The sequence below is a fragment of the Danio rerio genome, chromosome 4 (genome assembly GCF_052040795.2).
Source record: "Danio rerio strain M-AB ecotype USA chromosome 4, GRCz13ab, whole genome shotgun sequence".
Taxonomy (NCBI): domain Eukaryota; kingdom Metazoa; phylum Chordata; class Actinopteri; order Cypriniformes; family Danionidae; genus Danio; species Danio rerio.
The window spans coordinates 64,266,859-64,291,689 of NC_141024.2; the positions used below are offsets into that span (position 1 = coordinate 64,266,859).

The window sequence follows — 24,831 nt, forward strand, 5'->3', positions numbered from 1 at the left end:
AACAATCCCTTAAAGTCACGTCTCTCTTTCAGTTTCGGGCTTTGGCACGTTTTGCACTCACACAACAAATGTACCGGCCAAGTGAACCGCGCTCAGGCCCTTCTCTTCCAACCGGGCTAGGGCCAGCCAAGTGAACTGTGCTTGAGCCCGATTCAGCTAAGGGTCTTCTCAACGATCCGGGAAACTCACACTTCTCAAACGATCCGGGAAACGGGCCTGGGCACGGTACGGATGGCATAGTGTGAGTAGGCCCTTAATGTCGTCATCAGAAGCTGCCCGGAACATCTCCCAGTCCACATGATCAAAACATTCTTGAAGTATAGAATCCGATTGGTCCGTCCAGCATTGAAACGTCTTGAGGGTGGGTGGTTCCCGTTTCAGTTTCTGCCTGTAAGCAGGCAAGAGCAGAACAGAAGAGTCATCTGATTTGCCAAACGGTGGGCGGGGGAGGGATTTGTTGGCGTCCCGGAACAGAGAATAGCAGTGGTCCAAAATACGGTCACCACGCATGTTTGTGGTGATATGGTGATAGTATTTTGGAGCGATTGTCCAGAGATTGGCATTGTTAAAGTCCCCTGTAACAATAAATGCTGCCTCTGGGTGTGTGGTTTCCTGCTCGCTTATGCTCCTATTCAGTTTCCCAAGCGCCTGCTCTGTGTTGGCTTGAGGGTGGATGTAGACAGCTGTATTTATAACAGCTGTGAACTCTCTTGGTGGCCAGTGTGGTCGGCACCAAAGCATAAGGTATTCCAGATCAGGAGAACAAAATAATCTAACTGGATGTATGTTTCTCAACCATAAGTTGTTAATAAATAAAAAAACACCTCCTTCTTTGCTTTCCCCTGTCAGTTCTTTCATTCTATCCACAGTGTCTTATCCATAGTATTCTATCCATAGTATTTCCTGTCTGCTAAACAAATTTTAGAGAAACATTTTGTTGTAATTATGAATATATACAAATAAAAATAGGCCATTGTTACGACCCCCTCGTTCAAGTTGCAACATAAAAGAGCTCAGACAACAAAAAAATTATATATGCAACTTATTTATTATATACAACTAATAAAGCAACAAATCAAGAAACAAACAAATGTCTAGGGGAAAATGAAGAAAATAACTAACTTTAACTACACATAAATAATGCCAAACAAAACCATAAGGTTGCCAAAATAAAGAGATGGTCTTGATGCGAGGACGGCCAGTAGCCACACTATCCTACAGAAGCTAGCTCACTCTCGCATTTATATGCTTTGAACCAATTGGGGAGCAACCATGGCACCTAATCCGGATCTGCCACATCCAAACTAGAATACTGAGGTCGTCACACCATTTACACCTTTCGAATCTGTGTCTTATCAATGTGACCAAAATTTATTTTATGATGTATTATGTAAGAAACTCTAAAAACTGGACTGACACCGTTTCAATTTATTATAAGTTCTATGTTAAGCGGCTTTGACAGTTTACATTGTACAAGCACTAGATAAATAAAGATGAATTGAATAGAATCTGCTTAAATGTGCATACGTTAATGGACCAAACACAATATGATCTGATTTATTTCACATTTAATGTGCATCAGAAATACAATGTGTGTAGCCAATGTTTCCAGTGTCTTTTCACTTTTCAGCTTTTGATGAGAGTTTTTTAGACTTAATGAAAACTTTTTTTTTTCAGACCTAATTGAAGAGAGTGAGGGGAGTAAAGAGGAGGAACACCATGTTAAAATTGAGGACAAAACTCATTTACAGACTGATGGTATTTTGAAAAGGAGAGGCAAGAATCGTTTCACCTGTACTCAGTGTGGGAAGAGTTTTGGAGGAAATGGCAATCTTAAGATTCACATGATAATCCACACCGGAAAGAAACCATTCACATGCACTCAGTGTGGGAAGAGTTTCAGCCAATCATCACACCTTAATGACCACATGATGATCCACACTGGAGAGAAACCATTTACATGCACTCAGTGTGGGAAGAGTTTCATCCGGTTATCATTGCTTAATCAACACATGATGATTCACACTGGAGAGAAACCATTCACATGCAATCAGTGTGGGAAGAGTTTCAGGCAATCATCATACCTTAATGAACACATGAAGATCCACACCGGAGAGAAACCATTCACATGCACTCAGTGTTGGAAGAGTTTCAGCCGCTCATCAGAACTTAATCAACACATGAGGATCCACACTGAAGAGAAACCATTCACATGCACTCAGTGTGGGAAGAGTTTCAGCTGCTCATCATCCCTTAATAAACACATAAGGATCCACACTGGAGAGAAACCATTCACATGCACTCAGTGTGGAAAGAGTTTCGGCCGCTCGTCATACCTTAATCAACACATGAGGATCCACACTGGAGAAAAACCATTCACATGCACTCAGTGTGGGAAGATTTTCGGCCGCTCATCATACCTTAATCAACACATGAGGATCCACACTGGAGAGAAACTATTCACATGCACTCAGTGTGGGAAGAGTTTCGGCCGCTCATCACACCTTAATCAACACATGAGGATCCACACTGGAGAGAAACCATTCACATGCACTCAGTGTGGGAAGAGTTTCAGACAACCATCACTCCTTTATCTACACACGATAAGCCACAACGGAGAGAAACCCACAGCTTCGGTGTGGGATGAGTTTCAGCAACTCCTCAGACCTTAATAAACACATGATGACCCACACTGTAGATAAACCATTCACATGCACTCTGTTTGGGAAGAGTATTGTTGTAAACTTCTAAGAGCCCACAAAAAACCAGGGAGAATCTTTCGGTTGTCTTCAAAGCAGAATCCTTTTTAATAAGAGGAAACTCAGCGTGGCTGTGGCGTCATCGAAAGCAAACTCTCAACTCCACAGCAAAGCAATACATTTTATACATCTTACAGCATGTAGGTGGGGTCAGTCATGGGGGGCAGTAAAACAAAGCATGCAAATGAAGTCTGGGTGCCATGGTTGCAAATGAAGTCTGGGTGCTATGCTGATCTCATCAATAGATAAGTACATCATTACAACAATGTGCAAATGATGTTCTGGAGACAGGGAATACAATAGATACAGCCATGCTGTGAAACCATTAATTACATCACTTTAACATACAAATGAAGTCTGTAGTCAGCAAGGCAAGGTTAAATGTCCCTCCTATATGGCACGTCAATGCAATGATTTAATTAAAGAAAACCAAAGAAAATAACTTTTCAGTTATACGTAGAGTATTGTTCATTTGGAATTAGATGCTAGAAATTTATATTTCCACAGTTCCCCCTTTGAGAGTTATAAAAAAAAAAAACTCTCACAATAAATAAATTTATACACTAAAAAAAAGTTCATTCTTGTAACGTATTATGGTTACAGGCGCATACTACTTGCTCAGTTTTTACTGTCTATATTTACAAATGACATGTTGACACAGGAACAAACATGCCGCTAAAATCCATGGATTTCTTATAGATAATATTCTGTTCTGGTTGGAACTGTCATTTCTTCGTCATGGGCGTGGGTCAAATGTTGAGTAAAACATTTGATACTGTGGATGCATAGATAGTACAACAGTAGGAAAAGCAATAGAAGAATAGCTATTTCCTTGATCCACAGCCAGGGTTTTCCTAACAGGTTTCCAAACCATGAAGAATTGTCTTCAGTCATCAGGTGCAATTTTACTGAAAGATCAAGTATGTCTTGTTGAATTTTGTTCAAGTTCTTGGTTGGATCCATTAATCCGGTGCAACACTCTGGGCCTATGATGGTGCAAGCTCCCCCTTGCTTTGCTAGAATGTAATCCAACGCCACTCTGTTCTGTAAGATCATTATCTTGTGTGAAGCAAGAGTGTTTGTGATATTACCCAGGGCAAAAGCTGTATCATTGGCCAGTTTCTGAACAGAATTTGATAAGCTTCTGACTTGATCAAGGGCTTGCATCACACCATAAGAAGGAATTATTGCTCCAAGAGTTCTTGACCACCATGTTTGTGCACAAGTGAGTCCTGGAATGCAGCCATCTTCTTCCTTTGTGGTGGGAGCGGAGTTATGCAGATGTAGAGAGCTTGGTGTGGCGTGTGTATTTTCTCTGATAGCTGGTAGAACGTACACGTGTCACAGTTGGACACGGGTTGTGCCACCCAGGGGATTCCTGCTCCTACTGAAGGTGGGTGTGGCATGCAGATGTTCTTTCCAGCAAACAAGGCATTTCTTGACATATTCATCAGCTCTAAGAATATGTTGCTTCGTGAGTCGATGGCTTGTGCGATGTTCATGATGATCCCTAGTACGGCAATCTTGATCATATTGATGGATGACTGAAGTTCCTGTGTGTGGTTCTCTGCGTTGTGTTTTCTTCTGTGATGGTTGGTTTAGCAGTGGCCTCTTGAAGGTTGTGACTGGACTTGTAGGTGAGAAGGTTGGTGTCTATGGGTCTCAGGACAACAAGTTGTATCTGCACAGAATAAGAAGGAAACAAAAGCAACGAAACAGTATTTGTTGCAAAAAAAGGAAAAAATAAAAATAAATAAATAAAAGAAAAAAAGGTAAAAAAAGTAAAAATAAAAAAAGTAAAAAATAAAACACTAGTTTTGTATCCTCTGTTCATTCTAATTCTGCTATAGTTGTTCCTTCTTTCCCTATTTCTTAATTCCCATGACACCTAAAGAACAGTAAGGTTAGGATGGACTAATAAATGGGGGGATATTCTATTGGGATGTCTTCGCCCAGGGGTGGCCCCCAATCCCTAAAGGATCAGTTCTTCCCTGGGTACCCCACTGTTCTGTGTGTCCTATCCTATCCCTGTAGGTGGTGGAACAACTTTGCAATGTGAGACATGTGTCCAAGTTTTTCTTCCCTGACACAACACTGCAGCTGCTGTAATCAACATCACTTGATGTGGTCCAAGCCACTTAGGCTCTAATGGCTTGTTTCTGAATGATTTTATCATGACCCACTGACCTGGGATGATTGTGTGTCCACCTTCCGGTGGATTCTGCCAACACGACTCAACTCTCTCTCTGGCATTCTGTACAGACTTGGTAAGGTTTTCACAGTAAGCTATCAGGGCATCTGAGACGATGTGCACATCAGCATTTCTAAGATCAATTACACCTGGCATCTGCATTGGGCGTCCAGTAATAATCTCATGAGGGCTCAGTCCTACTGATCTGTTAGGTGATGCTCTCATACTACATAGTACCGCTGGAAGTGCTTCAACCCATGAAACTCCTTCCTGATGCATTTTGCTTAGCCTGGTTTTAATTGTCCTATTAGCTCGTTCAACCTGTCCTGATGCTTGTGGCCTGTAGGGGCAGTGAAGATTCCACTTAATCTTCAGCATTTTAGAAACTTCCTTGACTACCTGTCCTGTGAAGTGTGTACCCTGATCTGAGTCAATGGAATCTGGTAACCCCCATCTGGGAATGAAATCAGTGATTAGACATTTAGCAGTATGTGTAGCTGTAGCACGTCCTGTTGGATAAGCTTCAACCCATCTCGAGAACTTATCAATTACTATCAAAACATCAGTTTTTCCTTTACAGGGAGGTAATGATATGTAATCGACCTGCAGATGACGAAATGGCCCCGGTGGAGCTGGGGTATGTGTTGCTGCTGTAGTTGCTGCTGGTATGTCATTGTTTTTCTGACATGTAACACATCTTTTCACTGTCTCAGTGGCTATGTTTCTGAATTTTGGATTCCACCATTGATTTGAGAACCTGTGATTCATGGTTGCTGGACCACTGTGACCCAAATTGTGTATTTGTTGAGCCAAGTATGGCAACAGTGATTCGGGAGCGACATATTTTCCCTCTTTAGTCCAGCAGCCAGATGAATCCACTGTGGCTCCTTTGTCTAACCAAGTCCATGCTTCATATAAAGGAACATCTTTGTACAGATCAATGATTGATTCAGGAGGTAGAATTGCTTTCTGTGCTGTACTACCTGAACATACTTGTACATTAGCATAATGACAAGCCTGTTTAGCAGCTACATCAGCAAGAGCATTACCTTTAGCTTCCATTGTATTGGCTGTGAGATGTGCTTTCACTTTAATCACCGCCAATTTCTTTGGAAGTTTCATAGCAAACATCAGGTCTTTTACTAATCCAGCATGCTTAATGGGGGATCCGGCAGAAGTTAAAAACTGTCTGCTTTGCCAAATGACACCAAAATCATGAATTACCCCAAAAGCATATCTGGAATCAGTGTAGATATTTGTAACTGATCCTGATGCTAGCGTGCATGCTCTAGTTAAAGCTACTAGTTCTGCAGCTTGAGCTGAAAAGTGATCTGGAAGACGGCCTGTAGCTATTACTTCAGTGGTGGAAGTTACCGCATAACCTGCTCTTCAGTTACCTTCAATGATTTGTGCTGAACCATCAACGAACAATTCCCATTCTGCATTTTCTATGGGCGTTTCTGCTACTTCACTTGTAGGTGTATAAGTAAGCGTTACACAATCATGAGTCATTTCTCCCTCATCCTCTAACACAACTTCAGTCAATGCAGACATCATACATGAGGATGGGTTTGTGATTGGTGCACGCTGCAAAACAACATTCGGGGCTGTGAGGGTCGTTAACCAATTTCCCCAACGAGAGGAGGTGACAGAAGTGACTTTTGCTTGATTCATTAGTGCAGACACTGCGTGAGGGCATCTTACATTTACAGTCTGACCTAGCACCATTACTGCTGAAGCCTGAAGAGCTAGATGAACTGCCTGTACTGCTCTAAGACATGGACCCATACCTTGAGCGACTATGTCAAGTTTACCAGAATAGTAATGGATTGGGCGTAAACTGCCCCCATGATCTTGCATTAAACATGCTGTCATAAAGCCTGAGTGTTCATGAACATAAAGCACAAAAGGCCTATCTGATTGCGCAATTCCTAATGCTGGTGCTTGACATAGTGCGGTCTTCAAATTATTGAAAGCGTTAAGCTGAGTTTCTTCCATACAAACAGTATCAGAATCCTTAACCTGACCTTTCAAGATGTCATAAAGTGGCTGGGCCATTGAGGCATAATTTTCAATCCAAGGTCGACAGTAACCTGCTGTTCCTAAGAATGATCTGAGTGCTTTAATGGTGGTAGGTGGAGGTATTATTTTGACTGAAGCTGCTTGATCCTGTGTAATGGATCTATTTCCTGTACCAATTGTTTGACCCAGAAAGGTAACTTGGTTTTTAGCAATTTGAGCTTTGTGAAAGCTGCATTTATGTCCTTTTTTGTGCAAATAGTCTAACAATGATGCCAATTCAGTTTTATGTACCTCGTGATCTGTCGAGGCAATCAAAATATCATCGACATACTGAATCATGGTAGACTTTTTGACTGGACATTCTGGGTCACACAAATCACGTCTGACAGCTTGATGATAAATGGTTGGGGAATTTTGAAATCCCTGTGGTAACCGTGTCCACTGGTATTGTTCATAGTCAACTGTGAAAGCTAACCATGCTTGGCTGTCAGAGTGCAAGGGTACAGAAAAGAATCCATTAGACATATCAATTATTGTAAAAATTTTACAATCTAATGGTAGACCATTACAAATTGTAGACGGATCTGCTACTAATGGGGTGATTTTATCAATATGTTTATTGGCTACTCTGTAGTCTATGGTGAGTCTCCATGTTCCATTAGCTTTCTTTATAGGCCAAACGGGTGAGTTACAGGCACTGTTGGTTTTAACTATCAATCCTTGCTTCAGTAATTTTTCTATAATAGGTTTCACTCCCTGTATTGCTTCCTTACTTATAGGATATTGTTTGGTAACTGGAGGTGGAGTTCCTGTCAATTTGACTGGTTCTACACCTGTCAAAAGTCCACACTCATCCTTTTCTTTTGCCCAGATTGGATGATTCTGTAGGAAAGCATACTCGGGAGCGATTGCATTATCAGTAGAAACTTGTACTGAAGCAATTTTTATGCTAGCTGATTCTGAAGACATGTCTAAAGTTAGATGTAATTGTCTTAGTATATCCATGCCTAGAATTGCACCTGTATTTAATGGAGCACATAGCAATTTTGTTGTCAGAGTTTTTGGGCCAAATTGAACCTCTATGGGCGGGGTTTCAAACAAAATTGAATCTTCACCTATTACACCTGTTAAGGAAAGTTTAGTTTTGTTGTACGGAATGTTAAAATCTTTAGCCAATTGCATAGGAATTACTGTAATTTCTGCACCTGTATCAAGCAAAAAATCAATCTCTTTATCTTGTATGCTACCTTTCACAAACAGTCTTTTGTCATTGTGATGGATTACAGGGGAAAGGTAGCTACTCACAGCCCCAACAATTAGTTTTTTTCCTGTTCTTGTTGTGCTTTTAGAAGAGCCTGAGCAAGCTGTCCTAAAGCTGCTGTAGACAATGGCTGAACTACTTCAGGGTTGTAGGCAGGCTGAGAGGGAGCAGAATTATGCATAGCATGTCTTTTACTATCCTGCATCTTTTTCCTACACTCTTTCTCCCAGTGTCTTAATTTCCCACAGTAGTTGCATTTGCCTTCTCTTTTAGGCCACCTATTGTCTAGGTTTTTTGAACTAAATGTAGTTGCTGCTATTCTCACTGTTGCTTTGACATCAGCATCTTTTTCCCATGCAGCTAACTTGCCTAGATTACTTCTGATGGTATTGTCAAACCATGTAAGATCTAGAAAAGGTAATGCTTTCCTGTACTCTGTTACAAGGCCATCAGACCAAATACGAACTAGTGGTCCTTTTTCATGTAAAACACTTTCAGAGTTGTCAACAATTCCACTGTAAGCTATGGCTGTTTGACAAAACCTCTCAGTGAATTCATTCACAGACTCATCTTTCTTTTGAGCACAGCTAGTCACTCTAGACCAATCTATTTTGGGCCCCATAATATTTTTAAGAGTTTTCAGAACACCCTCTCTCAAATCATCTTTACTGGCATGTTGCAGATCAGAAACAGCAGATTCAAAACTGTTGAATTCAGATTCTGTTAGAATTTGAGACAATAGCTGTGTAACTTCTGTCAACGACATGTCATAAAGACGCATTTTGCTGATTAGTGCTCTCCTAAACTCAGAAAAATTTATGCGGGCTGAAGGTAAACCCTGAGACAGTCTTTCAATGTCTTTAGGCCCTAAGGCTTTGGTAACTGATTGAACTTGGACAACAGAAGCATTGGGAGAAACACTTTCAATTTCCTCAATTCTCTGCGATTTCCTTTTCGCCCCACAAACATTCACTGACTCTACAGGTACATCTGTTTCAAAGAGAGTTTGTAAGTCTGGATAAACATTATCAGACTCACTGATTTCTTCTACATCAGCTTTCTCTGAAGCTTTGTTGCGGTTCAGTTTCTTTGTCAGAGATGCTACTCTAGCACGGAGCTGTTTGTTCTGTTCCTCTAGGTCTGAGTTGCGCTTAGCTTGTTGTGTGGCTAAGGATAAAGCAAATTCTCTGTGACAGCAGATAATGCCTTTTACATTGTTTTTACGGATACTGGCACCTAGTACTTTTTTACATTCATCTACAGACCAAGTCTTGTCTGGATGGATCTCATATTTCTGAGTTAGCTCTCTTCTAACTTTCTCAGTGACTATTAGGTCCATCTGTACTCCTAACAATGATTTAAATTCCTTATCTGACCACAACGGAGTTGCAAGACCACCTTTTTCATTTGTGGGGATCAATCTAGCGTTCTTCTTAAACATTTTTGTGAGTTTCTCAATTACTACAAAAACAAAACACTAAACTTTTCTGATACAAAAAACTGTATGTTAACAAAGTCAACCTTCCCTGGCAATGCAGAGGAAAAAAAAAACTGATAGTACTTCACACTAAAACAAAAACAAAACAAATATTAACACGTAAAGTTAATCTTCTCTGCTTTACAGAGGATAGCAGACTTACAACAAAACAAAAATATTAACCCGTAAGGTTAATCTTCTCTGCTTTACAGAGGATAGCAGACTTACAACCAAACAAAAATATTAACCCGTAAGGTTAATCTTCCCTGCTTTACAGAGGATAACAGATTTTAGCACGAAAGGCTAAACACAGACAAAACAAAATATTAACACGTATGGTTAATCTTCCCTGCGTCAAAGTGAAGTTTTTAAACTAATTTCGAGAGGAGCACGTGATATAATTGACAGCAGCTGGCCACCTATCTACACTCATTAGTTAGCCAATCAGATCTATCCTAACCCACTATAAGTAGCCTAGCTAGACATTACTCCCTTATCTTCGTTTTCCGAAGAAACAAACGACAGGTCCGCTCTAGCTCCTCCAAAAGTTACTCACGGACAAAACGGATCCTCCACATCTCCTACTATTCTTCAACTACAATACCACACCACCTTTAATACCATCGTCAGCAACTACAAAAAATGACAAAAACAACAACAACAGCGACGGCGGCTGAGATCACAACAGCATCAGCGCAGCTACATACAAGAAAGAAAGCTCCGGGCTCCCTGAAACACCAGCCCCGTCTTAACAACAACCAGCCCAGCATGAAAGTCAGCTCGAGACCGAGGCTCCAACGAGAGGCCGTAGGCCTATCCACTCCAGCCAGATCACAATGCAATCCCCAGCTCCGCTACGTACCTTCTCCAGCATCATCATGCGTCTCTCATATCCAACAACGACTGTCACTGAACTCCTCCAAACTCCTAGACGCCGGGACCATAATTCAAAGCCGCTGCATTAAACCCAAAACACTTGCGAATCCACGTCTTCACCGCCACCCCCAGGACATAACACGCTCCTGCCACACCCCCTATCCTAAACAGACATTAAACCCGCAACCTCTCCGCCTCCCCGGAGAATCAAGGAAAGGATTAAAAAGCAATATTGGATTTGGACATATTGCAGCAATCATAATTCTAAACACGGATAAAACCTATCTCCCGGACAATAAAGCAACTCTTGGGAATCCCACCTCACCTCTTCCATCCTGCAGCTCCCGATTCCAGTGCACACTCCAGTCCTCCTCTTTCAGCGATCCTTACCACCTACGCACCCCGCCCCTCTACCTTGTGTATCATTGCTTTTTCCCCCTCTCATTTTTACAAGCTCGCAGCTACTGCTGATTATTTTCTATTATAAAATAGAAATTACTTGTCGACTTTTGTCAATATGTTTATGCTTTTACTGAATTACGTTTGTAACTGACCTAATTTCTGAATTTCTCATTCCAGGTTTCGTCTACTGAAGCACAGCCGATCTCGGTGCTCCCTTCCCACAACCTCACTAGCCGTCCACCAACACTACACCAGAAATCACAGAGCAATTCCCTGTTAAGCACATCCATACCAGCCCTACTGAAATGGACATTAGGATGGACTCATAATTCTGCCTTTTTCAGCTTTAACAGCATGATTCTACCTGATGAATATGCTTAAATTATCACGTTATAAACCAAGCAATCTCTCTAATCTAGACGGCTGCAGCGCTCGGTTGCAATCAACATTACACCTGCCACCCGATTTCTGGCAATCGGAGGTCACAATTACATTTCGTAGTCCGTTTAACATTCGGATGCAAAAGTAGCCCACACATTTATGCTTAAAAACGATCCGCTGGATTTCGCCAATAACTACGGTGTTTGCACGTAATTCACCTACAAGTTCCCGTTTCTCTCTCCCTAATATCCCCCAGCTAAACTAGTGACCGGTTTTCTAATATTTGCATTCTCTTTGCGGAAGAACCTCCGGCTTAAGCACTTCTATAGAATTCTTAAGCATCAATTTGGAGTGATAGAATTTCAAGCATTAATAAGCTATTTGAATAAATCGACAATCAGTCCCCTTTTATATTCTGGAATAAAAATATCACGCTAAGCATAAACTGCTCTCCATCTAGAACATCAAACACACATGCGCATTATCCCGCAGGGATGCCTTTTCGTCACTCACCTATTTCATCTCGCAGCAGCAATCTCCGGAATAGAAGAGAAATGATCTAAATCCGATCTTGGCCGTAACAAACTCTGCCTGAAGGGCGTCGCGCACCAGAGGCGCCGACGGCGCGGTGACGCGACGCACTTACGACAGAGAATAGTAGATTAATGCACACCAGACTCACGCATTCATACTTTATCAAATAAACTAATCAATTATACAAATAGCGCTCCGCGGCGCAGCAGAATACGAAGTGTCATGAATTGTGGCTGGGCACTACGGACAGCCGCATTGACTTCCTTATTATTTATTTCCTTCCTGTGAAAGTCAATGGTTACAGGTTTTCAGCTTTCTTCAAAATGTTGTCTTTAGCGTTTAACACGGGAGTCACTAACCTCTGAAACTAAGAGCTACTTCGGGCACCGATTAACGTGGAGGGCTACCAGTTGGATAAACACTTCTCAAATAACAAATTGCTCAATTTACTTATAATTATAATTTAAGTTTTTGGTTATTTTTTAATAATGAATAATATTCATCCAGGTGTAGTCAATGATCATGTTATGATTCTCTCAAAGTTACCAACAATGATTTAACAGGGTAGGAAATACCCCGTAATTAATATATCAACGTGCAACACTATTTTATTTATCTTTGCAAATATTTACATTTTTAAATGATTACTTCTATTTTAGAGAAAGCTTACTTGTAAGTGGTGTTATGGTGAGCTATTTTAGAACAGGCCTGTGAGCAACACACGAGAGCCTCGTGAGCTATCTGGTGCCCATCGGTACCATATTTGGTGACTCCTGGTTTAACAGAAATGAAATTCATAAAGGTTCGTAACCATCAGGTAGCGCTTAAAGCATGCGACCTGCTTATGCTTCCTTCCTTAAGCGCTGGAATAGAAGCCATTCATTTATTAGCTATCCAATTTCATCCTCAGTATATCCTTTTTACACAGATGCTGCCCCCTTCGTGGGTATATTATCGGGGCCGCCAATGCGCTTCTAACGGGCAATATAGTCAATACATTCTGAAAAAAAAAAAAAAAAAAAAAATACTGCTGTACATGTTCCTAGTTGCATAGGAAATCGCTGACTCTCTTTTGCTTTATTTTCAGAAACTGGTATCAGAAGCAGAGCCGCAGCTGACTCCATCTCTCCTTTTAAGATGATAATCCCATAACCACAGCATACACAATTTGCGTCAGCATTCATTTAAACATTTTAAGTTACCCCAGAACACCTCATCAGTTTCTCACTGCTCAACATATCCACACATTCCGTTCAATAACATTTTTGGTTTCATAACACCTTAAAGTCATAGGACCATTCAGGCTTCCCACCAGATTCATAATCCAGTCACTCATTCAGAATTGGAGCCACCACCACAGCAGCACACAAGGGCTATCGTAACAACACATACAAACACTAGGAAAGTAGTCTCCCGACGCCTTCAAATCTTATATCTGACTCAGCCACAGCCATCTCAGGGAAGCTCAGAGGACCCTCACCAGCAGACGCAGTAATCCCAGCGGCCAAGGGCATGGGCCTAGTCCAGGGAGAGAATACAACCCAACCATACCAGCTTCCCGAGGGCAGAGGAACTACCCAGTCTCCCAAGGGCGCGGGCATGACCCAGCCATCTAGCTTCCTTTCTTCCTTCCAGCTGATTTGCACTCAGCCTTCTCCCCCTTTTCACTCACCTAACTCCAGTAGGAGTTCTCTCCCTGCCCAGGCCCCCTTGTCACCCCCGCCCCCCCCGGCCGCTGCCACAGAAGTTTTCACTGCCCCCCAACTTTTCTAACTTCTGTAGGACCCCGCCCCCCCCATGGCTCTGGCCCCCGCAGGGGCGTTACCCCGAGCTTCGATTCTCGCAGGAATCATCTCACTGCCCTGGCCTTAGCTTTTTATATTATGTCATTCCATAATGACATATAGTATAGCACTATTTATTTTTCTCTCTGTTTGATTTTATTTATATAAATTTATATCTATATGCACCCACGCATATAAATATGAATTTATATATAGTGCTGTCACCCTCACGCTCTGTTCCCGCAGGAACACCCCCAGAGCACCTATACCGCCCGTCACCCTCCAGTAAGAAGTCTTCACCTCCCCCTCATCTTTCCCGACTCCTACTGGAGCAGCTAAATAGCTCACCCAACCCCGAGCTGTGACACGAGTCATGTCACCGACCCTCCCCGGCCCTAGCTTTTATTTATGTTTATTTTTGTTTATTTCTCACACTTATCTTTTATTTTTTAAATTTATTTATATATATGTATATATATATGCACCCACGCATATAAATATATATTTATATATAGTGCTGTCACCCTCACGCTCTAACTCCCGCGGAGTTAATCCCGAGCACCGGACCCCCGCAGGGGTCATCGCCCAACTGCCATTTCCCCCTTCAGCTGGGGCTTCACCGACCATTCCTTTTCCCGACTCCAGCTGGAGATGGCACATACAGCTCTCTCTCCCGCAGGAGAGCCAAGAGCTTCGACTCTCGCAAGAGTCAGTAAAAACGCCCCCCCAAGGCCATAGATTACCCCATTATATATTTATATATCTATATGTTTCATATAAATATATAATTATATATAGTGCTGCCACCTCCCAGCTCAATCTCCGCAAGGAGTGTTCCTCGAGCAAATTACTCCTTTGGAGTCCCCGCCCCCCCTGCCCCCCTGCCCCCCTTCACCCCCCTCTCCAGCCGGAGTCCTTCACTCCCCTTCCCTTGTAATGACTCCAGCAGGATTCCCGCCCACCCCATGGCTCTGACCCCCGCAGGGGTCTCCCCGAGTCTCTACTCCAGCAGAAGTATTCACAGCCCAAGCCAACTCTGCTCGGGTTCCCGCAGGAACCTGTTTCACCCTTTGCTCCAAAGGAGCCCTCTTTACCTTTTCTTTTTCAAATAACTATATCCAGCAGCCGGATATAGCATTTCAAGCCTTTTGGGGAGTTTCTTCGAATACACGGCTGCTGTCCCGAGCTTCATGCATTTGGGGAGCTCTCGAGAACCACCTGATCTCGTACTCCCCTCACATGCTCTATGGACCTGGCGGGAGCCCTGGGCTCAACTATCTCCGAGCTCAGGGTTCTCTCCCGGGACAGCATGCCAAACCTGCTTACAGCTGTCAAGCAATATCTAAGTGTGAACTCTTGAAGTGAAGTTTTTAAACTAATTTCGAGAGGAGCACGTGATATAATTGACAGCAGCTGGCCACCTATCTACACTCATTAGTTAGCCAATCAGATCTATCCTAACCCACTATAAGTAGCCTAGCTAGACATTACTCCCTTATCTTCGTTTTCCGAAGAAACCCCCCATCCACCCCTTTCTCCTCCTTTTCTCCTTTACAAAAAGGGGAGCTCTCGAGAACCACCTGATCTCGTACTCCCCTCACATGCTCTATGGACCTGGCGGGAGCCCTGGGCTCAACTATCTCCGAGCTCAGGGTTCTCTCCCGGGACAGCATGCCAAACCTGCTTACAGCTGTCAAGCAATATCTAAGTGTGAACTCTTGAAACAGAGGTTACAGATTTTAGCACGAAAGGCTAAACTTCCCTGCCTAAAACAGAGGATACAGATTTTAGCACGAAAGGCTAAACTTCCCTGCCTAAAACAGAGGATACAGATTTTAGCAGAAAAATGCTAAACTTCTCTGGCAATGCAGAGGATTACTTATTCCTCTCTAAAATAAAATTTAGAGGATAACTTAGCTAACTAAACCCACAGCTGTTTGTTAACTCTTCTCTGACGGCGCAGAGGGTAACTAGATGTGCTGGTTTTGCGGTTCTTTTTATAGAGTGAAACTCACCAAATCGTGGTTGAACTGAAAAGGTTCAGTCTGAAGTGGTCTGATCTTTGTATTGCTGAGTGACTTCAAATTGCAGTTGAGCTGAAGATTCCGTCTGAAGTGAAGTTTCCTTGATCTTGAAGGTTCAAGTTGAAGTTCAGGTGGATTTCAGTCTTCTGTGGCAAATTGTTGAGAATTTGAGGATTTCAGTCTCTATCCGGGTCACGGCACCAAAACTGTTGTAAACTTCTAAGAGCCCACAAAAAACCAGGGAGAATCTTTCGGTTGTCTTCAAAGCAGAATCCTTTTTAATAAGAGGAAACTCAGCGTGGCTGTGGCGTCATCGAAAGCAAACTCTCAACTCCACAGCAAAGCAATACATTTTATACATCTTACAGCATGTAGGTGGGGTCAGTCATGGGGGGCAGTAAAACAAAGCATGCAAATGAAGTCTGGGTGCCATGGTTGCAAATGAAGTCTGGGTGCTATGCTGATCTCATCAATAGATAAGTACATCATTACAACAATGTGCAAATGATGTTCTGGAGACAGGGAATACAATAGATACAGCCATGCTGTGAAACCATTAATTACATCACTTTAACATACAAATGAAGTCTGTAGTCAGCAAGGCAAGGTTAAATGTCCCTCCTATATGGCACGTCAATGCAATGATTTAATTAAAGAAAACCAAAGAAAATAACTTTTCAGTTATACGTAGAGTATTGTTCATTTGGAATTAGATGCTAGAAATTTATATTTCCACAGTATCAACCAATCAGTAAACCCTAATGAACACATTAAGATCCACACTGGTGTGAAAGAGTATTTGTGCTTTGAGTGTGAGAAGACTTTTATTACAGCTCTAAAATTAAAACTGCACCAGACGTTTCACACTGGACAGTAGTGATGGAAAGTTCGTATCATTTTACTTACTTGGATCTTTGAGTCTCGTTCATCAAGATGACAGAATCTTTTTTCTGAGTCACGTGACGGTAATGGCGGAGTAGCAGCTCAACATTTGGTCTCCGCAGCTCAGTGGTATATTTTTAGTATATAAAATAAGACATATAACGGCATATACTTTAAGACCTTGTGAATGGACATACGATCATGCCCACTACCCAGAAGAAGTTGAATCTGTCGGCAAAAACCTCTAAATCGACGGAGATTAAATCGCCTCAGGAGGACAGTCAATCAACGATCATGGCGGACCAGGTGTAGTCGTTGCTGAGCCGAGCTGAGACAAACAGCTTGGTAGAAAGAATATCAACAGAGGTGCTTAAAGGTGTCAAAAGCTCGTTTGAAAAGAAAATCGACCCTGTTCTTAAGAAACTTGAGGAATGTTCCTCAAAAATTGGGACTTTGGACAAGCAAATTACTGAGGTAGAATGCCGCGTATCAGACTCCGAGGATGCGATGACCACCTATGGTGCGAAACTTACTGATCTCGCGGAAAAACTGGCGTCCGTGCTGTATAAAAATAGACCATCTGGAGAACAAAAACAGAAGATGCAATGTGCGGGTCGTCGGTCTTCCAGAGGGATGCGAGGGCAGTAATCCGATCGCTTTTTTCAAATCCTGGTTACCAGAGCTGCTACAGGTCAGTTTCAAAGGTGAGCATGTTAAACTGGATCGATGCCACCGCGCCCTCACTCGCCGCCCACCGCCTGGCCAGCGACCCCGAGCAGTTATCCTAAAGTTTTACAACTTTCAGTATAAATTTCGGATCATGCAAGCAGCGAGACAAACGTGCATGCTGTCCTACAACGGTGCTTCAATTATGATATTTGAGGACTTTTCTGTGTTGGTAATGAGGAAAAGGCAGGAATTCTACCATGTTAAACAGCAGCTTAAAGAGAAGGGTATTGCCTTTGCCATGTTGTATCCAGCAGTTCTCAGGGTCAAGGTGAACGGTCAGGAGAGGTCTTTCAAGGACCCAAAGGATGTCACAGCATTTCTGGCGTCTGCCCCACTACAGAGCGGCTCACCTGACCGCACTGCTACTGACTGAGCATCCTTTCCCCATCCCAGTATGGTTTTAGAGGGTTTAGCTGTTAAGATCGGACATTTCGTTTGAGGTCTACATTTTATTATAACAATTTATTATCGAAAATTTAGTATGGTTTCTTTAATACTGACAGATCCATATGTGATTACTTTTTCATTGCCATTTATGTCGCAATATTTGACTGAGCTGCAGTCCGGAAGTTTTTCTGTTACCTAAAGGTAGCTTATCGAAGCCTTAGAAAGGTTTTTTATTTATTATTTTTTTTGCTTGTTTTTCGTGTGCTGGTCCTGCACCTTCTCTATAATTAGAGGGAAGCTAGCTGACGGCCAAAATGGGCGTAACAGACCAAAGTCCTTTTCGTTTCGTTAATAGCTCTTTTTTGTTCCAATTTTTTTGATGTACATAGTTTTTACTTGATTCTTCTAAAATTGTGCAAAGAACGATTTTACCCCTGCGTTTTTTTTTCTTGTTTTTTTCTTCTTTTTTTCCCTGCGTTTTCTCTCATTTTGTGGCTCCTTTTGTATTTTATTTTTTGACACATAATGTCTAGTAACTCCAACGTTAAAAATTTGTAGTTGGAATGTGAGAGGGATACACAATCCTATTAAGAGAAAGAAAATTCTTAGCTTTCTAAAGAAAGAACAGGTCCATATAGCCCTATTACAAGAAACCTATTTATCGTCTGCTGAGCACGCTAAGTTAAAACATGACTGGGTCGGACAGGTGTTTAGCTCTTCTTTTACTACCAAAAGCAGAGGTGTTGCCATCCTAATTAATAAATGTTTACCCTTACTTGAAGTTAAAACGGTCTCAGACAAATCAGGAAGATATATTATGTTAAGAGGCTCTCTTTATGGGCAAGACATTTCAGTTTTAAATATATATTTTCCACCTATTCAGACCACAGATTTTATTTCTAAGGTTTTTTCAAAATTTGCGGATTGGCTTTGTGACAACACAGTTATAGCAGGTGATTTTAATTGTTTTTTCTCCTCAGTAGTAGATAAATGTCCTTCAACACAAAATCATGGTCAGATGTCGAATAGAGCCAAAGCTGTTTTGGATACCTGCAAAGAACTTGGTCTGGTTGATACTTGGAGGGTGTTACACCCTAATGATAAGGAGTTTACATATTATTCAGCCGTTCATAAAACCAGTAGTAGAATTGACTTGATCTTCACCCCCAAAATTTCTTTTAGTAAAGTTGAGTATTGTAATATTGGGGATATTTTGATATCCGATCAAGCACCTGTCTGTATAGGCATAAATTTCAGTAACTTGACACTCCCTAAACAATGGAGGTATAATTCATACCTAAATTTTGACCCTAATTTTGAAGGTTTTTTAACAGAACAGATTAATCACTTTTTTGTAGAAAACAAAACTCCGGGTGTTTCCCCAGGGTTACTTTGGGATACAGCAAACACTGTTAAAAATTGTTCCGTTAAAAAACAGTAAAATACTGGCAGCTGCAGTTGCCAGCAATGTACTGTTATTTTACAGTATGTTGCTGTAAAAATACATGGATTACATTGATTTACACAATACTCAAGTGAACTCATTTTGCTCACTGAAAGCAACTGCCTCAACTTGGTCAACTGCTGAATGAGTTTATGAAGTAATGTGCTATATATGCTTAGAAGCATACTTATAATGATAACTTATTTTAGTTAATTAGAAAAGTTCGGTTTAACTCTAATGTCTTATTTTTCACAACAGCACACATACATGTAAATCTGGAATCACCAGAGAGATTCTGACTGCATCAGCAACCAAACAGCCGCTGTCTTTAAATAGAGAAACATGCAGAATAACATCAGCAGTTCATTGTTCATCTTTAACTCATACACTGGCTCTACTCTCCTCCACAACGGTGACACACAGAAGAAATTAGCTTCAGGTTTTACAGTAAAATACTGTTTTTTCCTTGATTTAACAGTAATCTACTGGCAGCTGTGGTTGCCAGCAATATACTGTTTTTTTACAGTCTACTTCCGTTGTGTAAATTAACAGTATATTACTGTTAAAATACATTTTTACACTGTGTTTTTACCTCTCACACCTTTAACCCTTTAAACCCCTGAGCAAATACTTCAGTTTTAATTGAAGTGTCCACACTACTGAGTGTTCAAGAAACATGGAGCAAAGCTGAAGTAAATTCATTAATTAACTGACTAATTAAATGATAATTGAGGATTAACAATGAACAAATGAAGAAATACTGAAGGGAAAAAACAAGAACAGAACATACAAAACTTTAGTCACAGCTTTATAATGAAATAACCTGAAGAACAACAAATGATTAAATCATTTAAATGATCAGCGGATGAATAAACAACTCTACAAACATCATCACCAGCTACACTTATTGCTTAATACATGTATTTTTGTATAACATTTACTAAAGTTCTTCTTGAGAAAAAGTTAAAGTTTTACGTCACCATCATGGAGAACAGAGTTTGCTTTAGTTGGGCTCTTAGCCCTGTCATTTTTAACATTTATATATCTTGGCTGCTGCAATTGTTAAAAACTTTGTTTAAAAAGCTCATTTGTTGTGGCAAGTCAGCCAAAAACCTAAATAAGATCTGGTGATGTTCATGTTGCTATTAAATGGCAGAGTCTGTTCTCATTTAGTATAATAAAATGTACAGCTCCTATTCAATGTTAATCTATTGGTTCACATTATATGTATGTATGTATGTATATATATATATATATATATATATATATATATATATATATGGCAATGATTTCTGGAAGTTTTTAAGAATATCTTGGACAATAACACTGCTCTATGGTGTAAATCGCACTCAAAGAGACATCAATAATCAGCATATGAACCTCAATAATGGTGACAACTAACAAAATTAACAGTTTAACTCACAAACAGGCAACTGAATCAAACACAAATAAAGAAAACTGTTAGACCATTATACAACATTTATTTATACCGCAATGCATGCTGGGATATTTGTACCGTGCCCCTACCAGCATGCATTGCAGCATGAAACATTTGAGATGTTACCATTGTTGAGATACAAGGTCAGATTCATGAGGTCTGAGTGTGTAATTGTCATAACTGAACTGTTTTTGTATGTTATTTCTTAACTGTTAAGTAATTACAGAGGTATCTTTTCTGTTTTCACTTCTCATTAATTAAAGTAATACCTGCAACTAAGCATAAAATCTATTGCATGATGCCCTTCATCCAGATTTACAACAAAACATTTATCAGAACTAATTTCAGACAAATAGATTTCTCTATTTATTGACTTCCTAACTTTATTGCTATAGTACAAATGTTTTGTAAACTCTGCATTACAGCAGTGGGAAAGTCTTATTAAATGAGTTCAAGGGTGAAGAGCCCAACTAAACCAGCCCCTCACTCCATTACGGTGACACAAAAAACACCTTAATTTCTGTTGGATCTCAATGAGAATAGTATGGAAGTCAAATCAGTCAGTAATAAGTGTGTGTCTGCTGTTGTTTGTGGAGTCGTTTAATGATCCTCTGCTGAGACTGAAGCTGTTTTATTTTATTTGATTTTATTTAATGTTGTAACTCAAGTCACTGTTTGTGTTTCTTGTTTATTTTCTTCAGTAATTGTAATTATTAACAGCAGGTGTTCATCAGTGTCTGAATTCACTCAGTGTTCATTAAAACTGTCAGGTGAACTATATTAGTTAACTAGTGTATGAAATAGTGAACAAGGACACAAAGTGTGATTTCAAACACAGACTTCAAAACATCGAATCTGAACTCTGTTAGCTCACAGTTTTCTGCAGTTGGTTACTTTCTCGAAAACAAAAATGTTACCCAGAAAGCACTGTTTTTAACACAATATTACTGTTTTAGTGAAAAAACATTATTTTACCATAGAATCTGACCGTTTTTTAACAGCAATTTTTTACAGTGAGAGAAACAATGAAGAAGATCAATCTGTAGACAAGAATGAGCTGATCTGAACACAGCAGCATCCTGGAGGACACTTCATCAACATCAATGATGACACTGATGAAGACTGAGACACACACACACAGACACACACTTACTCTCTCACACACACACACACGCACAAAAGCACGCACACACACATGCACACACACACGCGCGCACATGCACACAGACACAAACTTACTTTCTCACACACACACGCACGCGCACACACACACACGCACACACACACAAACACACACTCTCTCACACACACACACACTCTCTCTCACACACGCAAACACATACACACGCACGCACGCACAAACACACAGAAACACACACACACGCGCTCACATGCACGCACGCACAACAGTGAACACATACACACACACACACGTTTCTCTCTCACATACACACACACACACACGCACATACATACACGCACGCACACACACACACACGCGCGCGCGCGCACACACACACACAAGCACATAACAGTGAACACACACACACACATTCTCTCTCTCTCTCACACACACACACACACACAAAAGACACGCACACACACACAAACAGACTCTCACACACACATGCACACACAAACACACTGTCTGTCATGCACGCGCACACACACACACACACACACACACACACAAACACACACAAATACAAACTCCCTCTCTCACACACAAACATAGAAACTCTCACACACACATAAAGCAGTGAACGCATGCACGCTCACACACACACACACAAACGCGCACACTTTCTCTCTCTCACACACACACACACGCACGCGCTCTCTCTCACACACACACACACACAGACAGACACAAACACTTTCTCTCACACACACACACACACACACACACACACACACACCGTCTGTCGCATGCACACACACACTGCTGCTGACTGCTCCTGCAGAGGATTCTGGGTAAATATCTCGTCAGTCTTCAGCTCAGTTTCACTGATGATCCAGAATAAACAGTAAACCCAGGGCAGAGCGGCTCAGTGAATGTGGTCTGGACTGAGTGGATGAGGCTCATTGTGTCTCTATAGATGTTGTAGAAGATCAGAGTTCCTGCACTGTGATCCACAAACACTCCTATTCTCCTACTGAGTGGCTCTACTGGGAGATCAGTGTCTGTGTGATTGTGTCTGAATGAGAATCTGGAGGAAGAGCAGATCAAACTCCAGGACTGAGCATTATATCCAAACCAACACTCAACACCTCTTCCCTTCCTCCTGATGCTCTTATATGACACTGATATACAAACACCAACATCTCCACTCCAGTCAATCTCCCAGTAACAGCGTCCACACACACTCTCTCTGCACAACACCTGACGATGAACATCAAATCTGTCTGGATGATAAGGATACGGCTGATTCTCTCTCACACGCTTCACCTCTCTGTTCTCCTCAGACAGAATGAGTTGGGTGTGTGCTGTGTTTGGATCCAGAGTGAGGAAACAGACCCCTGAACACAAGAACACACACATTTATAACCACAGCTGTGTGTGTGCAATGTGTGTGTGTGTGTTTGTGTAAGAGAGAGAGAAAGGGTGTGTGTGTGTGTGTGTGAGTGTGAGAGAGAGAGAGAGAGGTTTAACAAAACCTTTAATTCAATAAAAAAGACAATTCCTTACATTTACAAACTCACATAATAATCATATAACTTACAACTTCAAAAACAAAAAACCCCTCATAAACAGTACACAAAACATCTTTAACACACCACAATTCACTAAAAAGCATTTCGTTATTTACAAGTTTGTAGTATGCAAATTCAATTTTAAGTCTATTTGCTACCAATTTCATGAACATTACTTCAGCATCAAGGTTGCAACAACGTCCAGAGAGACCATGACCATGATTTTTTCTTGTCATCCACATTGCCATTTTTGCTGTCCCAGTCAAATAATTCAACAGACATTTTGTTCTTCTTTCTGAATAACTATATTTTACACCACCTATAAAAACTTCATTTGAGAAAACCTCACCAAAATCATGAAACAATTTTTTAAGAACCTCAAAGAGACTTTTCAACCTTTTACATTTTAAAAACAAATGTTCTAAGTTTTCTTCTTCCCCACAAAACCTACATTCTCCTCCTACATCTGGGTTCAGGTGTGCAACGTGTTTATCTGTCGCTATTGCCCCGTGTACTATTCTCCATTGAAGATCTGCAGTTCATTTCTCCAAAGGTGGTTTATAAAAAGTTCTCCATCTATCTCTCACCAGAAAGTCTTGTTTTAACAAATCCGGCCACTTCGATATCTTCTGTTCTCTAAGAGACTTCTGATGTAACACTTTAATTGTTACATTGTATATGACTTTTTTTGATATACCTTCAAACCAATCCAGATGTGGAGTTTCAAATGATAGGATTGAACCAGCGAATTCATCATCTTGTCTTTCATTACATGCTGCAGCAACTTGTATTTTTGGAAAATCCACTTCATTCCTCTCTTCTGATAAAGTCTCGTGCCCAATGCTTCTTCTATAGCTGCTTGGTAATATATTAACAATTTCTTCTATTATCTTTTTAGTCAAGCGTGAGGATTTGAAACCTGTCACTTCTTTCATAGTTTCTGCTGATTCCCAGTGGTTCTTTTTCAACAATTGCCCAAGCTTCACAATACCATGTTTTTGTAAACATTCACGCACACTCATAGATGATAAAAGTCTTGTCTGAATCACAGGATTAAAAAACAATGGCTCTTCTTCAATCCATCTTCCAGGTTCATCCATATCTCTTTCCACTCTTAAAACAGTTCTCCAGTAATGCAACATTGAGCGGTAAAAAGATGTAATCCCAGAAAGGTTTATGTTCTTTAGTTCCATTAAAAACAAATGTCTATCCAGTTGAAGACCGCCTGCCTTTTGTAAAATCACTTTAGCAGTTTTATTCCAAGCTATTGATACAGCTTTTGATACAGAAATCTCTGTGCTGCTTGGATGCTGAAAGCACAGATCTTACTTTGAACGTCCACCAATCCTTGGCCTCCCTCACACACAGGAAGATAGAGGGCTGCTGCACAAATCCAGTGTTCTCCGCACCAAAAAAACTCCACAAATGTTCTCTGTATTTTGCAAATCAAATCTTCGGGTGGTTCCATTACAATGAGTCTATGCCATAAAAGTGAGGCGGCTAAATTATTTATGACCAGGACTCGACCTCTATATGACATTAGAGG

At 41.0% G+C, this 24,831-nt stretch overlaps 2 protein-coding genes and 1 long non-coding RNA gene across 5 annotated transcripts in view; 2 read left to right on the forward strand and 1 right to left on the reverse strand.

Moving 5' to 3' along the window:
* LOC148682319 (uncharacterized) overlaps nucleotides 1-16,661 on the forward strand; it is a 164,832-nt gene extending 148,171 nt beyond the window's left edge. Inside the window, exon 2 of the long non-coding RNA XR_015942885.1 lies at nucleotides 10,071-16,661. This is a non-coding gene — a long non-coding RNA (uncharacterized LOC148682319). The remainder of the gene's footprint in view (nucleotides 1-10,070) is intronic.
* Nucleotides 1-16,661, forward strand: part of LOC137491036 (uncharacterized) — a 23,503-nt gene extending 6,842 nt beyond the window's left edge. For 2 of the 3 annotated variants that reach the window (XM_087250310.2, XM_087250312.2), the window contains one exon: nucleotides 1,678-16,661. In XM_087250310.2, the coding sequence (XP_087106436.1) occupies nucleotides 1,678-2,672 (995 nt within the window). In that variant the 3' untranslated portion in view covers nucleotides 2,673-16,661. The remainder of the gene's footprint in view (nucleotides 1-1,677) is intronic. The other variant, XR_015484171.2, reaches the window with a different exon arrangement.
* si:dkeyp-77c4.1 overlaps nucleotides 2,784-24,831 on the reverse strand; it is a 65,242-nt gene continuing 43,194 nt past the window's right edge. Inside the window, exons 15-16 of the mRNA XM_087249683.2 lie at nucleotides 15,376-23,111; nucleotides 2,784-10,083 (exon numbers count right to left, since the gene is read on the reverse strand). Of these exons, the coding sequence (XP_087105809.1) occupies nucleotides 22,585-23,111 (527 nt within the window). The 3' untranslated portion in view covers nucleotides 2,784-10,083; nucleotides 15,376-22,584. The remainder of the gene's footprint in view (nucleotides 10,084-15,375; nucleotides 23,112-24,831) is intronic.